Source organism: Gallinula chloropus, assembly GCF_964237585.1.
Source record: "Gallinula chloropus genome assembly, chromosome: 16".
NCBI lineage: Eukaryota > Metazoa > Chordata > Aves > Gruiformes > Rallidae > Gallinula > Gallinula chloropus.
The window spans coordinates 15,264,320-15,281,502 of record NC_140101.1 but is presented as its reverse complement, the minus strand read 5'-3'; the positions used below and the strand labels follow the sequence as shown (position 1 = coordinate 15,281,502).

Sequence of the window (17,183 nt, the reverse complement as noted above, 5' to 3'; positions counted from 1 at the left end):
GGCATTGAGGTGCTCTGCTTCCTGGAGACACCACAGACCATTTTATCCCCTGTGAAGTGACACAGGAGGGTTGCACTCTCACTCGCTACAACAAAGTGTAGCCTTCCTCACACAAGCAGCCTTGTCCTTCCAACATGGGCAGAGACCCACACGCTCAGTGCGACTTGTGCCAAGGACATTCATACCCATTGTAGGAGATAAGGGAGATCTGACCTCATTACTACATCTGTGATGGTAAGACCCCTGCCTCCACTGGTTTTGACCCTATCTCTTAGGGTCAAACAGTCTCAGATACATTGATTTCTGTAATAAATGCTTCTGAGATGTTTCCCACATGTCACAGACTGAAGCAAATCCCACCCAAAGCCTCCGCTCCCACCCTGGTCAGTGCTACAACAGAGAAATCCCCCTTGTTTCTGTACATAAAGAATAATTCCCAGGGAAAGGAGCCCACCAGACCAGGAACATCTAACAAGGTCTGGGTCTCACACGAGCGGGTGCAACCAGCACAGTTGCATAATGGAAACCTGACCTACAAACCCTGAACCAAATCCTTGCTACGTTCCCCTTTGGAAAGCAGCACAAGAGGGCTGCACAATTGTCCCACCAGCTCCTCCAGCTCTAACTGCTCCCTTGGCTCCATCCCCCACAGGACCATCACCTTTCCTCCAGCTGGCACAGCCATGGCCCACCTGGGAAGAAGGGGATCACTGGCCACATGAGCTGAAAGAGGTTGCACAAGTATGATCTGTGTGGCCTGTAACTAGGGGCCTGAGCGTGTCGTGCTGACCAAGGTCTCCATGCATCACCAAGCACCTTCAGCTGAAGGACCAACGATGGTGCAGCAGCATCTGCCCCCTCACAGGGCCCGAGGAGCACTGAGGCAAGGGACAGTTCCCCAGCAAGCACGCCTCCCTCTCAGATCAAATGGCCACACACAGACCTCTGGGGACAGAACAACTGCGGGGGCTAAAAGGAGCAAGATGACAATCAGGATTGGCATGAGGCATGGATAGTTTTCGGGGCAGGCCCCATTAACCTCTTCCCTGCTGAAGCCTTCTCTCCCAGCATGGCAGCTCCTTGAGGGGGCTGTTTCTCTAGAATCATAGAATCATAGCATGGTCTGGGTTGGAAGGGACCCCAAGGATCATAGAGCTCCAACCCCCCTGCCACAGGCAGGGCCACCAACCTCCAGGCCTGGATCTAGACAGACCTATGAAGCCAGATCGGCTTGAGGTGTTCTGTGCTGTAACGTACAACAGCCTCCAGGAGATTACAAAGGAGCAGCCACACACCAGGGGCTTCTTGTAACTAAAACAGCCTCAGAAGCAGAGATGAGCACTCAGCACGCACAGGCAAGGCCCAGGCAAGGCCATCCCCACTGCAGCTGTGATCTGCAGAGCCACCACGGGAAGGGAGCAAAGCCACCTCCTCCACTCCAGCACCAGCAGCATCAGTTACCAAAACCCCCATCAGACAGGAATTCGGGCAGACCTGAGCTCCAGAGCAGCTGGGCAAGATACACAAATGCTCCCTTGGATTTTTACTCTGCAAGAGAAATCCAAGAGCATCAAAAATAGGTCCTTCTAGGAGCTGCAGGAGAAGCAGGAGCTGTTTGTTATAAAGAGGTCCTTAGGCTGTCAGCAGTTTCAGGATGCTTTGCAACCACCTGGTCCCTTCTTCCTCCACCCAGAGCGTTTAAATCAAGGAGTTTCTTCAGAGAGGGGACTAAATTTGGATGACAAGGTTTATCCCAGTTTCATTGGCTCCTTGGCTGACAATCCCTTCCTTCCTGATATTTCCAAAGGAGAAATGATGAAGTTGATGAAGCCCATCCCCCAGGACGAAGCCAGCAGTGAGGGACACGGGCCAGGCTACGCTGACCCACTGGTGGTCCTCCTTGGCCACCATCTGCAGATCAGCTCCCAGGTGTCCATATCTCACAGGGTACCATATCTCCTCACAGATAACACTCCCTTCCCACATGAAGACAGACTTGAGCACAACTGCTCACCCCTGCCTGGAGTCAGGAAGATGCCCTGTGAGCCGCTTCGGAAGGCGCCTCTTCCCAAGCAGCCACTTCCAGCACGTTGAAGCCAACAGGACCACAGCAAAACACGTTTTAGATATCAAACATGACACAGTGGAGAATAACTCACTGAAGAAACCTGATTTACTTCACAAAGGTACCAGCAGTTTAGCAAACCCAGGGTGACTCCAGCAGAAGCCAGTGCCTTGCCATCGCTCGGCGTCACGGGCAGCGCGGCGCCGCGGGCGAGCCCCATCGTGAGGCAGGAACAGTGACATCTCTCCCAGCTATTCTTACCCTTTCTCACAACAACTCCAGGCTCATTTGCCAAACCAGGCTGATTCACAGCAAACAAACACGGCACTGCACTCACCAAACCCCACTGCGCCTCGGAAGGTGCTGTAAGTCACACACCTGGGCAGGGTTTACAGGGGGAAGTGAGAAGAAACATGCCTCTGCAATGATTTTGTGGCCCACCAGCACAGATCATGGGTTTATGCTCCTAAAACCCGGTGATGTAAATGCCAGGGTGTCACAGATTTTAAACCTGAGCTGATTTTTCCTCTCTTTGATGCTCTAGCATACCCCATTGTTATGGAGAGAGCAAAACTCACTAAAATCCGATTCCCTCAAGACAGAGTACAAGAAAATGATGTTTTCTACAGCAAATCAGTTCAACAGAGGCTCAACAAAACATGATTGATAATTAGTGTTTTCTTTCTGACAGCTAGGAGCAATTGTGTTGTCCTTAAATCTAGCACATTTGCCAATTTAAAACTAATCTGCCCCAAACTGAAACAAAACATCTCACAGAAACATTCCCAGCAAGTACCAGCAAAGATTTACAAAGTTATATGCTAGAGCATCACCTGCTACAGCACCAGACACCTCAGCAGCAATGAGGGTGGAGCTGAGATAGTCTTGTGGGAAGAGCCATCAGGTGAAAGGAAAACGGATGGGAACCAGCTCAATCAACTCAGGTTTCCCCTACCAGGAGTAGACCAAAAGGAAACAAACCTGATTAGGAGGGAGAGAGCCACTGATCCAGATTCATCGAGCAAAGCAGGACAGCTACAGAGTGACATTTATGGTTGCTTTCCTTCCCAGGGTCGCACAAAGCTGCCAGAGGATCTGGCCCAGATTCATGGGCTAAAGGCAGACCCTTTTAAATAAGGACAGCTTCTCTCCCCCAGCTTCCCTTCCCACTTGAGCAGCTGTCCAAAAAAGGCCATAAACACCCCCCCTGACGTCTAATTAAATAGAGTAAGTGCTGCTCACTGCCTGCTGGCACTGCTGTTCTCCCTGCACCCAGCAGAATGTCCTGACCGTGGGCAGGCTGAAGCCACGTTGCCAGACCAAGGCTCCTGGCTCAGCCCATTTCAGCCAGTGGGAAGGGCCACGCAGGCAGGATTTGGGGGTCCCCAGGCATTCCACTCTGAGGACAAGTGCCACTGTGGTTACAGGGTCCCTGATACACGCCAGCATTTGGACTCGGTGCTCTCCCCAGGGATGCTCCCAGTGCTGTATCCCATGGGAAGGTGATGCACCCACACCCCAGGGGCACCGTGCCTGCCTTCCCCAGGGAAGCTCAGGGCAACTCCCAGTACCTGCCTGAGCACTGGCGCTGCCAGGGCACCGGGGAGCCATCATCTCCTCTAGCAAATCCTCTCCCCCGCAAGATTAGCTCCCTGCCTTGCACAGCTGCCACCACGGCTTAGAAGGGGATAAGTTTGGATAAACGTGGCCACGCGGTGACTCGCTGGGTACCTGGGCTCCTGCTACACCAGGTCCTTGTTAACTGCTACACACACAGTCATGGGATGAACATGGGGGCCAGCCAGTGCGAGCACCTTCACAGCACGATGTGCCCAGGCTGGTAAAGAGCTCCACGGAGCCCCTCATGCACCTACTCTCCCCAAACCCCATGGGAATGACCCACTCCCCAAGGGCAGTTAAAGTGCAGATGGGTCCCCCAAAAGTCTCCAAGAAGGCTGCCCTGCCTGGTTCCCAGTCCTGCTGCTTTCCAGCACTGTCCTCATCCCAGGGCATGCACTGGCACAGGTACATGTTCTCTTTCCACAGCAAACACCAAGTTAAATGCCTAAGCCCACAAGCCAGCATTTTGCAGGGTCACTCCGTGCACCACAGATTGTGCCAAGTCTGATGAGGTTTTTGTCACCCCAGGAGGCTGTCCCAGAGCCAGGCTGCACCACTCGCTTCGCTCCTGCATCATGTGCATCCTGCTCTGCCAAGGAGACCTCCAGCCTTCTCCTCACCTACCCCACAAGCACCGACACCAGCAAACCCAGTCACAGCTCTGTCCCCCTGCTCACCTTTGCTAACAGCCTCAGAGCTGTAACGGTGACACAAAGGGCCCCCCAGGCAGCAGTGACACCCTCCTATACATGGCAGCAGCACAGACACGCACGTGAAGGCCCCATCATGTGAGGGACTCCTGGTTCTCCTGCTCTGCAGCTCCCTGCACACAGTGGGAAGGTGGCCTTGGCTTCCCAGCCAGCAGGTCTGCGTGCTGCAGGCTTCCACCACAGCTCTGGAGAATTCAGACCTCCCAATAAGAGCAAAGGGCTGTGTGCAGCACAATGCTCAGTGCCCAGCATCCTCTCCTATTGTAGTGAGAGAGAGTAAAAGCGGCCAAGGCTTTGTGTGAGTCTCACCAAACCTCCACGTTCACACACAGCTCAGACACCATCTGACACCGCCCAAGATGCTGGATGCTGAGTTGGATGTCATTAGAGACAGGAACTGCTTTGGAACAGGACAGAAGCTGCTTTGGGACAAAACTTTGCCTGATGCAGTGTGAATAAACATCCTTCCCTTGCCCTTAGACCCCAAGACTCCACGGTCTGGGGGTGACAGGCTGTGACTTTCATCTCCCAGTTACACAGCAACCAATGCTAGGGTTTTAACCCATCAAACCAGCCTGCCAGGTTTTGAAACATTCCCCAGCATCCCAGCTGTGGCATCTCGGGACCTCCACACCTGATGTGCCATGGGAGAGCTCTTTCAGCAAGGACAGGACAGCCAGCAAGCAAGACACCACAGTGATAAGCACCATGTTGCAAAGAGCTTTAAATAGAGCAGCTCAGCAGGTAGCAAGCACAACCCCTGTTTCCTTCCTGTTCCAAGGCTGGAAAACCCACAGCCTCTTCCTGTGGGAAGGGAAAGAGGAGGGTGGGGAACCCATGACACCAGGGTTGTTTCCAGAAGTGGGTAGCAGCCGCCACTGGCAACCACTCCTCCCCACAGCAGAGAGATGAGATGTTTCCACTGCTGTGGGGAACTCCTTGTGCCGATGGCAGCAATACCTGAGGAGGACAAAGTGCCACATCAGTCTATCTTCATACCCTGGGGTAGGAGTGCTCAACTGGGAGGTCTTTATGCAAGCATCCAGTGGAAAGGAGCTGCATTCCCAGAAGCCCTGTATTCTTACGGAACACAAACACACCAGGTGACCACACCAACCCGGCTTCAACACCCAAACATCTTCAGAGACCTGTGCCAGAATCCTCAGGGATTCACAAGAGGCCCCCAGCGAACAGCAGCTGAATGTTCTCCTGTTGGAGCCTGGTCCAGGAAGGCTGAATGGGCAACGTGTTTTGGGAAGCTTTCAGCCCCAACATGAGGACCAGGCGAGGCCAGATGGCCAGACCTGTCCCGTCACCCCTGCGCTGCTCTGGGGACGGGTCCTGCCGCCTCTGACTGCAATCCAAGCTGTCACTCCCACATCACAGGAGGAAATCAGGCAGCAAACGCTGCCCTTCAGCTAGGAGACAAGCCTCTGAAGGTAAGTGAAGCAAGAAACAGTTCCTGTTCTTTTGCTCCCCTCAGGACAACCAGGCAGATCCACACTGCAAACGCTCCTGTGACTAAAGACAAGGGAAATCTCAGAGCACCAAGCACAACGATGGCCAGAATCTTGTATCCCTGCTACAGAATCAGTGCTGACCAGTCCTCAGGCGATGGCTTGCCTTGCTCTGAAGAGTGCTGGAAAATTGCCAGGGATGAGAATCATTTGGGTCAGGGGGCAAAGCAGCAGCTTGTTCCTAGCTATTTCACAACGGCACGATTTGAGTTATGGGAGAACGAATTTCCCATGAAAGCACACAGGGAATCCTGCTTAGATGCCCTTTAAGATGAAATTTCAAACTCACTGGGCCCTTCTAATAAAAGCACAATGGACTGCCAGCACCTCCCCGTGACCTGCTGTCACCTACCAACCCAGATACGGTGTGTTTCTGGCACAGCATCCAGCAGCAGCTTGGAAGTTGACTGGTACCAGCCTAGACCAGAGCTTCAGAGCTTCATATCACATTCAGGACTTGGGTTATTGTTTAGACAGCATCAACTTGAGGAGGAAAGAAAACCCTGCCATCAACTGCCAGCCAGCCAGGAGGATGCCACTGCAGATCCACGGGGACCGTCCTCCTTCGCTGGAGCCCCGGCTCTCCCTTATGCCTCCTATTTCAGGCTACCAAACCGAAATTCTGATTAAAATAAAAAATAGAAGAGTCCCATTTAAGTTCCCAACAAACCCTGCTCTGGCCTTGCTAATTAAAGACAGGATCTAAAGTGAAAAAATAAACCAGGTCTGAAAAGTTTGAGAGTCACGGAAAAGTCTGAGTGGCAAAGTAGGTTGATGATGGTTCTCTGCAGGAGCGCCGCGTGTCTGCCAGCCCCAGGTTTCCAAGGTCTCTGTAGACCTGATGGACCCTCAAGGGGGTTAATCACAGCACCTGTCTCCACTGACAACACCTGAGAACCAAGCCCACATTGGCAGACATGCAGAATGTGCTCATCTCTCCATGTGAGTAAAATGATTGTCCTTCACAGAATCACCAGGTTGGAAAAGCCCTTTAAGCCCATCGAGTCCAACCGTCCCTGTCCTGTGCTGACCCAGATCCCTGAGCACCTCATCTCCCCTCTGTTAAACACACCCAGGGGTGGGGACTCAGCCCCTCCCTGGGCAGCCTGTGCCACAGCCCCACAACTCTGCCAGGGAAGAATTTTTCCCTCCCATCTGCTCTGACCCTGCCCTGGGGCAGCTTGAGCCCATTGCCCCTTGTCCCATCTCCTGTAGGAGACCTTGCTCCTTCCCCTCTCCAGGAGGCTGGGAATGGAGGTGGACTTCTCTTTAGCCGTAAAGACCACAGACATCGGCATAGGAGAGCTGCTTTGCTGCTGCACAAGGATGTCAAATATTCATTCAAGAACATTCTGCTAGTAAGATTTTGATTTAAGTAGCCAGTTTTGACACAAAGGATCCTTCAGAGTGGGCAATCTGAAAGCCTTTGAATACACCAAGCCCCCAGGACCCACCCAGTCAAGCTTTATCATTCCAACCAGAACCACACAAGTATCAGACCTCTAACCCCTTGCTGCTCTAAATCAGACTGGGGTGGAAATGGTTTGGAGGTGCCAGAATTTCCCCTGCCCACTCAAACTGTAGATGTTTCCAGACAGGTGTAACGTTGGACAAAATACAACCCGGGTGCAGACAACCACTCTACAAGGGAAGCCATCCTGGGTTAAAACCGGGCTGGTGCACCCAGTGAGGATGGGGTGAGGGTGGCTTCCAGGACAGTGCCTGCTCTGGAATCCCCTTCTAGAGCTGAGCCCATGGCAGTAGTCCTTTGGAGGAAGGAAAAAACCCAACCCAAACCAAACCACCAGGAAAACCCCTGGGGTTTCTCATTTGGTGGTTGGCTGGGGAAAGGGTGGGGGTTCCCTTTTCTTTGGCTTCCTAATTGGATCTCTCTTGTCAGCCCAGGTAAAGGCACACACAGCAAACAGAAGTGAGACCTTGGAAGTTTCCTGCACCAATTCAGATCCCTGTGCTCTTCCCCTCGAGCCAGGGAGCACTGCCCTGTGCCTCTTCAGAAGCAAAGCCCAGCAGAGCAGACGAGACCACCCAGAAAAAGGGAATCCAGCTCCAAATCCTCAGCCAAACTGACAGATGCTGCAAACTGTTACAAAATGCATCCAGAATGCATGAGAAACACCACAGAGCAGCTAAAGCCAGTTTCCTACACGGGCAGCATTTAGAGCCAGTCTGCCTGGTGCTATCCAGGGAATCCAGCAGCAAAATTCCACAACAAGCAGTTGCAAATTGCCGGGACCTGAGTGGAAACTGCATCCGCTCCCTAGTAGCTGCACATGGGCTCTTGTTCCCCGAATTAAAAGGAGTGCAGGGTGCTTGATTGCATCTTGGCTCTTGATTACAAAGGCATCAGCAGACAGAATTAAACAGTTCATTTCCTGGCCTATTTCACATCCTTTAGGTGAGGGGGTAGCGGGTAGGCAAGGCTTTGGAGCCAGCTTGAACACTTTGTGCCAGAATCTGATTTATTTGTTGCTGCTGCTGTTGTTTTTTTGTCACGACATTGGCAGTGGGTGATAAGGTTTCCCCAAGGCCTGGCCAGGCTCCAGAGGGAAAAAAAAACCCCTAAGCCGCGCAAGCGTACGTGGAAGCAGCTCTGCTCTAGGTTGTAAGGCACTGCCTGAACCAGCTGCCATAGCAACTGCTACTACGGAGAGAATCGGAGCATTCTTCACCCAAGTAGGAAAACTCAGAGGCAAGAGGCGTGTGGATGGGATGAGGAGCAAAATAACAGGGGACAAATAGAAGCAAGAGGGGAAAAACAGGCAGAAGGGAATGAGAAGCAGAGCTGCTTGCACAGGTATCTTCTCTCATGTGGTGGAGATGCCTATAAATACACTAAGATACCTAACTCCAACCTCATTAGCAAGCATTTTAGATACAGTTGATCCTGCCTTGAGGCAGGAGGAGGATTACATGACCTGCTGAGGCCCTCTCAACCTCTATTTTCCATGATTCTAGGAGGAAGAAATCTACACCAGCTGAGCTGGCCTGAATCCAGAAGGGCAGGAATTTAAATCTGGAAAAAAATAAATAAATAGATTTAATCCACTTTTCAAGTTCTCCTTGAGCAGGAGAAGGGGCAGAAAGCAGAGCCTGAGGTCACAGCTTACAGCCAAGTTCCTCCTGTCCAGAAACTATATCCAAGCACCACGCTGTCAACTGTGTCAGGGTAAAGCAGCCACACCATGTTTAGCCAGGCAAGAAGGCTTCACCTCAGAAGAAATATTGATTTCTCCACTAACCTGCACCTGATAGGAGAATATTTTTGGGTTGAGGGGTTTTTTGTTGTGCTTTTTTTGTTTGATTTTTGAGGGGTTTGGTGGGTTGTTTTTTTTTCCCAAACTACAGATGAAAACACAATGATGATGCAAATCTCCAGGTACCAGTGAGCTCTCAGCAGCATCCAGGCTAATGCCAGGTAGGACTGGATTAGGTACCACAACACTGCACCAAGGCAGAGCCCTGGCTATCGGAGGTCATGGCCAAGGTGAGAAGACAGACACCATTTCACTCTGAGTTGCAGCTGCTTGGTACCCAGAAGATGCCAAGGGGACCCAAACTGAGCTGCTACTCATGTTCTCTGGTTTCTGGGACAAAACACACGGTTAATGGGAGCGTAGGAAACAGCACTCACCTGGAAGGCAGCCAGAGATACAAACCCCACATCACAGACCCCTGGAAAGAGGAGCAGGCTGGGCTGCAGCATCAGCCCTTCCATGCCATTGTCCCACCAAGCTGGCAGCCAGGCATGCTGCTTTCAGAGCTCACTCCAACCCTTACCCACGACTGCCAGTGCACTCCCCATGCCTCGGTCCCCTCCGTGCAGACAGCAGGCAGTGATTCCCCCCTCCCTGGGAAAACCACAAGGAAAACCAAGCTGGGAAGTTGCTGGCTACAAAAAGACAGCGATGTATCAGCAGATATTACCAGGCTCAGACTGGGAAGTTCTGGCTTCAACACTTGGCAGCCTACAGATAACTGAAAAGCAGCTGCCAGCGGATGCTGCCTCCGCGGCACTGGGAGCAGCGCAGCCACCAGAGAGCGGGGAAAGGCAAACCCCAGCATCCCCAAGCTCCTGGCTGCATGAAGGCTCCATCAGTAATCTGCCTTCGGTTGACACAAGTCCTGACGTTGCTGGTGAAGGCAGCACTGCATCCTGAGCCCTACCTGCTGTGATTTGGCCGGGCAGGGCTTGCAGAGCAGATGGTGACCTTACATATCCTACCGACCGCCCCTTGCGAGCACAGCCCTGAGAGCCCCAGCCTCTACTCCCCACTGCCCAGACCTCCTCCCAGAAGGGAGCACTCCTTACAGTTGCAGGAAGAATCAACTGACAACAATACTAATAAACACCCAGTTTGCACTGAGGGGTACATGCAACCTTTGCACTGAGGGGTACATGCAACCAAAGAGACCCTGGTTATGAGCCTTCCCCTCCAAAACACACTGTAGCCAATGTGCAGAAGCTGATTAAGTGATTTAAGCTACTTCTAGAAAGAAAATCAAATCCAGCACTGGCCAATCCCTGTTAGATTTAAAACACCCTGAGTCCAAACTGGGATTCTCCATTACTGGAGGGGCAAGTAGATTCAATCTAATGTTTACAGGTTATCTTGCAATACTATTACAGGATGCATAAGAATTACATTCAGTGGGGTCAGAAATGGCAGAAGCCAACACACAGAGTAAAGTCCAGCCATGGAAATGATGTGAAGCCAACCCATTTCCATCACGTAAGCTGAGCCAAAACAAGGTACAAGTGGAAAGTTGTTGCCCAGAGGTAGGGGTGAGCTGCCAGGTCTGTGAGTGGCATGCTGGGGGAGGGGGTGGTGGTGTGTGTTTCAATTTGGATCCAAAAAAAATTTAAAATTCCATTCAGGATCCGTCCATCACCATTTCTTAGTGAGGATAAGTCAGAGAGCATTTATGGGCATGTTTTCTGTTCCTCTTTTAAGTAAGAACAGCAATTGCTCAGCACACAGCAGGGACACTGATTGTGCTGCAGCCCGAGATACTCAAAAGCTGAAGAATTTGGTATGGAAAGAGTCCATTTCCCAACTAACACATCTTGAAACAGCAAGCAGCGATGCTCAGCAACAGCCAGCAGCCTAAGAGCAGATACCCTGGGTCCTTCTGAAAGGGATCAGGAAGAGGCCTGACCACTGAAACCAAAGCTCTTCTACAACAGCTGGCATCACGTTTTCTAAAACACCTTCTGAAATGTCTCACTGTGTCATTTAAAAAAATTACATAGTATTTCTGATCAACCTTTTTTTTTTTATCTTTCAAGAAAAGGGTTTGAAACAAAACGTTTAAACTGACTCCAGTTTGGGGAGGGAGAGGGGCTCATCCCAGGAAAACCCAGGATGGACTTTTAGCATTCATTTCCAAACAGACAAGTTGGCATTTCAAGCTCTTATGGAAAGGAAAATAATCTCTCCCCCTGTTTGAGCCTCCCCAGAGGTCAGAAAAAGAGATTATTTACTTGTTGGGACACAGAGAAAGCTGCATATTCAATACTGCTTGTGCCCCAGGTGCCATCCACTTCGGTGCCACGTGCGAGGCACCCGCCTTGGCATCGCATCCAGGATCCATGTGGCCAAACGTGTGAACCTGCTTTTGGAAGAGACACACCGACCCCCATTAACTAAATTAACAAAATCCAGCACTGCCAAGAGCTCTCACACACGGCTTTCCAAAGAGGATGGCTTTCATTTCCACACCTAGGGAGTTCAAAACTCAAAACCTGCCTTTCCTATTGAGCAGACACTTCTCATTTCCAACTCCAGTCATTCCCCAAACACGCTCAGACTGCTGGCAATTTGGGGTTGCTTTTATCATTTTTTTTTTCTCTCAGAGCTCTTCAAAGGGCACAAAACCCAGGAGAAAAACCTTCTCAGGCAGATAAAAATGTACTCACTTATAGACACGGACACAGGAACCCCACATAAAGGCTTCAGGAGACTAATAACATAGGTGGGAAATTAAGGCACCTCATAAAAGGTTTTTAGTAACAAGGGAACAGATCACATCAACTTGGAAAGGTTAACGAAAGCAATTTATAGACACTAATTAGGGCCTCTTTTTAAAGTGCCTTTGCAAATGACAAGGTTGGGTTTGCTCCAGAAAGTTGCAAAGGGAGGGCGGTGGGACCTGCCTGGGGACGGCTCCTAAAAGGTTTTACCACCATTGTCAAGACCCCACATTTGTAGGGGTTTAAGGGCTGGGGGATGTATTTATATGAATAAGCTGTGCAGTGCCTGAACCCTGCGTGGGGAAATCTTCTGCACACTGGACCCAGCAAGCCCCAAGCTTGTGCCCTCCACTCTGCTCATGGGAGCCGTTGCTGGGTGCCAAGGTCATCAAACCTGAGCTGTCACCCACCTTTCTGGCTCCTTGTGTGGATCTGCATGGTTAAACTCCTGCAGAAACGATGGCTTATGTGACACTCTGCCTCTGATAAAGTTTGGTTTGCAGGACTAAGTGCCAGGAGGTGGGAGCTGAAGGACTGTGCCTCACAGACCCACGGACAGGGAAGGATGGTGGGGGCTGGCAGAGGGTACCCGTGGGGAGGCAGCTCTTACCCGAGAGCAGGAGAAACCAGGGCACCTCCAGCCCTGCTGGAAGGTGAACCAGTCCTTGGCAGGCTTTATTCCTCTCTTGGTTTGCTGAAGGTAACACAGCTCATCCCCCTGCTAATGCCAACCCCTCCAGCTCCTGCCGTTCAAGCGGGGGCGCCTCTGCTAACAGGCCAGGTGCACAAAGGGGCTGCAGGCAGCAACCACCACGGGTCTGTACAGGCAGCCACTTCACCCACCTCTGGGAGCTCTTTATTCAATTTACAGAACACCAGCTCCTCTCCCCATGCTCTGGGGCTGCTTTTATAGGAGCTCAGTGATGTAGAAAGACCTGGACACGACAGCCCTGTGGCAGCCTGGGATGCTTTCAGGGGTGAGGTGCCCAACAGGAATGGCAGGACCAGCCTCCTCCCCGTGGTTTTGATCCATCACCCTGCAGGATGCCCTCGAAGGGCTGCAGCTTTCCTTGCACTGAGCTGGGCAGCTTACCAACCATCACCTTCCTGCATTACAAAGCAACTCAGCTTCGCAGCCACCAGAGCAGTCGAGACACTGTACACACAACACTACTGCTCCCTGTAAGTGCTGATGGGCTGAGTGTCCTCCCCTTGGTTCCATCCCCACTACAACTAATCCAGATCGTGTCTAGAGCTGGGCAAGGGCTTGGACACATTCCCACTTAAAGCAGTGGCTGTGTGCGATGCCCTCCCGCAGCACGTCCTTCCTGGCTCCTTCCGCAAGGGAGAGCAGAGCGGGACCAGCCTGGCAGCTGGAGTGCTCAGCTCTCACCTCAAAGCTCACCCAGGAGATGGCTACAGACATTGAGCTCTCCAAACCAAAGTCTGGGGTCGTGGCCCATCACCTACTTCTCCTCAATGCGACAGTCCGCTCACCACCAGCGTGTTTGTGGCACGCTCGCTACCCTGGTTCTGTCAGCAGAGATCCAAAGGAGCTTTTAATAGCAGCTTGTTTGTTGAACCTGGGATATTTTGACAGATCTGCTGCAGAAGATGAGAGGAACGAGCAGGCAGGAGCCGTCACCCCTTCGCAGCTCCTGCCCACACCGGGGCCGATGCTCCCTAGGAACTCCTGCCGTCACCACCAGGCTGAGCTTCAGCAACACTGCAACAGGCCAGTTGCCCACAGACTCATCAGCCATGGACAAGCTTGGATTTCTTACATGGGAAAAAAGTCCTTTCTGCTGAGGCCACCACGTGTGCACGGCCAGAGCTGTCAGGGGTGAGGCAGGACGCCGGGGTGGCTCAGCCTGGTGCCTGCGCCATCGCTGGCAGAAGGAAACAGGGACAAGGGAAGGTGCTGCAGCTACCTGCAGGCCCACGGGAGCTGAGTTAAAGGAGTGCTGCTCTTCCAGTTACTCCTGGGCAAGGTGCAGGCAAAGGGCAGTGAAGTCAGCATATCCAGTTCCTCAGGGACATGGGGATACTCCCTGAAGGGCTCTGCACCCACCAACTCCATCTCACAAGGCTTGGCCTACCACACCATCAGGAGGTTACACTGCCTGGACAAAGAGCCAACTCGCAATCCAACTCCCCTTTCCTTTCTCTGATGTCATCCCACAGTGCCTACTACCATCTCCTCTCCCACCTTAGGAGTAAGGATGTTAAAAAAGAAGACAAAAGCACAGAAGAGTCACAAAGGATGGGAATGGCACACCTGCTCGGAGGCAGCTCGGAGGTGACGTGTGCTGGCAGCACCCCCAGCTCGCAAACCTTCCTCATGCTAACTTCTCAACTTCTTAATCACTTGTATTTCACCTCCCCCTCCACCTCCCACATGGAAACAAAAGATGATTCATACACCAAAATAACCATCCAAGACCTCCAAAAGCCCACAGATTCCCTCGCTGTGACCTAGGGCACCTGATAAGGAATCGTCCCAGTTTGGCATCTGGGTTTCACTTCGTCCCCTCCTCCCTCCCCCTGTTTAGACAGGTCCCACAGCACAGAAGGGGCAGAGCAGGGACAGAACCTGCCCAACACAGTATTTTTAGGACTGAAATTAATTGACCATAAACCAAATTGAATTTAAAAACTTGAGGTATCTGCAAATTCCAGTTATGAGGGGGAAGTGCCAGTGGCTCTGGGGACACTGCCCTGGGCAGGCTGGTTTCCCACTGAGCAGGGAAGGGTCTTTATCACCCCTGGTACAACTGGCACTGCACTGGGAAGAGCAACCGAAGGTTAAATCCCGCTACCTGGCCTCGCCTTGGGAAGGAGGTCAGCACAGAGATAGCACCAAGAGACCTTCAGCGATGGACTTCCCCTTGCAGGAGGAAAAGGGTGAGCTGAAAGCTCAGCCCCTGCACCCCTGGAGTATCTGTGCCCACATGTGGGACCTCCAACACCGGCACGGTAATGCCACTGCCTGTGCATACACCAGCCTGGCTGCTTGCTGCCCTCCACACATGCAAACACCGCTCGTGTGTCTCATGAAAGGAGGAAGCACAGGTCAGGCAGATGGTGAAAGGAGCTTCCCTCCTTCCAAACTGCCCCGAGCCAGAGACACAAAGCAACACCGCAAGGCCCGGCCTCCCGCAGACCCGTCAGCCCCATTGCACTCCCCAGCACAAGCGCTGAGCAGAGGCACTGTTGCCACACTGAGAGCAACGAAATGCCCTTTATTCACCCTGAGCTGTCACTGACAGGTGGGCAGCTGGGTAGGGACCCAAAGCCGTACCCCTCTGCGTCTCCACCAGCACTTGAGGCAATGCAAGCCATAAACCCGCCATCTGGGGTTGGGTCTCTGCAGCGTCGCTGTCGGGGCTCTCCAGGAGGACAGCAACAGCTCTGAGTGGAAAACACGGCTTCAGCAGAGCACAGAGCTGGAAGCAACACTTCAGCCTTTAAAGGCGAGGAAGAAACAGACAAAAGGCTGCAGTCTCCAGCACATGTCACAGGGCTGCTCTTCCAGAGAGAAGCTACAAACGTCACAAAGCCACAGATGCCGCAGGGCCTGGCAAACGCCACCCAGGCAGGCATCCCCCTTTCCAAAGAGGACCTGAGGACAAGCTACAGCGCACAAAAGGGCTTCTTGGAAATGGGGACGTGACTTCGGGGAGATTCCTCACAAGACAGGATGAGGTCCTTGCCTTCCACCCACGTACCTGATGAGTACACGCTGCTTCTCATAAAACGATGCTGGAAACCAGAGCACCACATGCTAGCAGAGATGCAACTCAACCAGCCAGGTTTCCTAAGCATCTTCCCTTGTCCCTGCCACTCCAAGGGAATGGGGAGATCATTCCATTGCCTGGCAGAGTGGCAACCTCCAGGTCTCCTCCAAGAAGAGTTCTCTGGAGATGAGCAGGCTCTGGCTCCCCAGAGCTCCCTGTGCTGTGCTGAGGCTCGTGGCAATTGACTTTCAGACTTTTTTCCTCCTCCCTTCAGAGCACTTTGATCCACTTTGAAATGGTGCAATTAAACCACTTTCTGGGCAATTTTGAATTCTGCTCTGTAAGAAACATTAAGTGAAGCCATGCTTGTCACTGTTTTGAACAGGGAAAACATTCAGGTAACCCTCAATCCATCCCCCCAAGCAAGGAAGCTGAAGAGATTTACACTGACATGTAAATCCCTGCAACAGACTTCTGTAAAACCACTAGAAGAGGCACACCCAGAAGGCAAGGAAGCATTCCACACCTTCTGAGAGTAGTGAGTGGGAAAAGGAAAGAGTTGAAAGCTGCCTCCCTTTCCCTAGACCTCGGTCGTAACTCCTGTCTTATACTGGCATTCACGTGCCCGCTCCTGTTGTCAACCTGGGTAATGCTGGTGTCACACAGTGCTATGAGGTGCCCACAGCTATATCAGAGGTGGCAATGCTGTAGAGACCAACACCACATCAGGGCCAGCCCAGTCCACGGATGTGACCCACGCTCTGCACACCACAGCACTACACACAGACCTCACACGTAACCAAAGAAGCCGCGGACACAAGCGCCGTACCTTCCTCCAAGTCATTCCTCAGAGAAGCCTCCAGCAGAGCAACACTGGCTTCAAAAGACACTTTCTTTCTGTTAACAGCATTTCTTTTCTTTTCATGCTTCCTCTTCTTGTGCTGCATCTCCTTCTCGTACTGTGCCCATTTCTTGAGCTGCTGAGCCCGCCGCTTCTGGGCTGCCCGCAGCCTCTCCAGCGTGGGCACCTTATCCAGGAGCTGCAGCTCTGTCAGGAGGTCCACGTGGGCATCCATCTCTTCTGCTGAGAGAGACAGCATGAAGGATGACTCAGCGGGAAACGACAGTCCCACCGCAGGTCCTCTGGATTGCAGCCACCTGCTGCTATACCAGCACCTCGAGGCCGAGCTGGGAGGGTCCCATGGCAGTGTGTGATGAGGATATGGTGGAAACCTGAAATGAAGGAGGAAAGTGTGAGGGATCAAGTCTCCCCATCCCTTACAAAGGACTAAGAGCAGGCTGCTGGAAAACGTGACAGGCAGCAGCTACTGTCTCAAAAGGCAGCTCACTTAACTGTGCTTTCATGGCTTGGTTGGTCTTGCTGGCCTGTGCAATCCCACCCTTCACCCGCTTGTACAGCACCCAGACAACTCCCCCTTGATGCAGCAGTAGTTTTGGTGTGCAATTCATCCACGTCTTTAGCTCAAGACTTCCCTCTTTGGAACCAAGCAAAGTTTAAATGGACAAAAATCTCCTACAGCA

The 17,183-nt window shown here is 52.2% G+C and overlaps 1 protein-coding gene across 1 annotated transcript in view; it reads right to left on the bottom strand.

The window, feature by feature from the left end:
* Positions 1 to 16,732, bottom strand: part of PPP1R16B (protein phosphatase 1 regulatory subunit 16B) — a 43,490-nt gene extending 26,758 nt beyond the window's left edge. The window contains exon 1 of the mRNA XM_084271606.1: positions 16,471 to 16,732. Coding sequence (XP_084127732.1) covers positions 16,471 to 16,717 — 247 coding nt within the window. The 5' untranslated portion in view covers positions 16,718 to 16,732. The remainder of the gene's footprint in view (positions 1 to 16,470) is intronic.
* Positions 16,733 to 17,183: the final 451 nt, after the last annotated feature.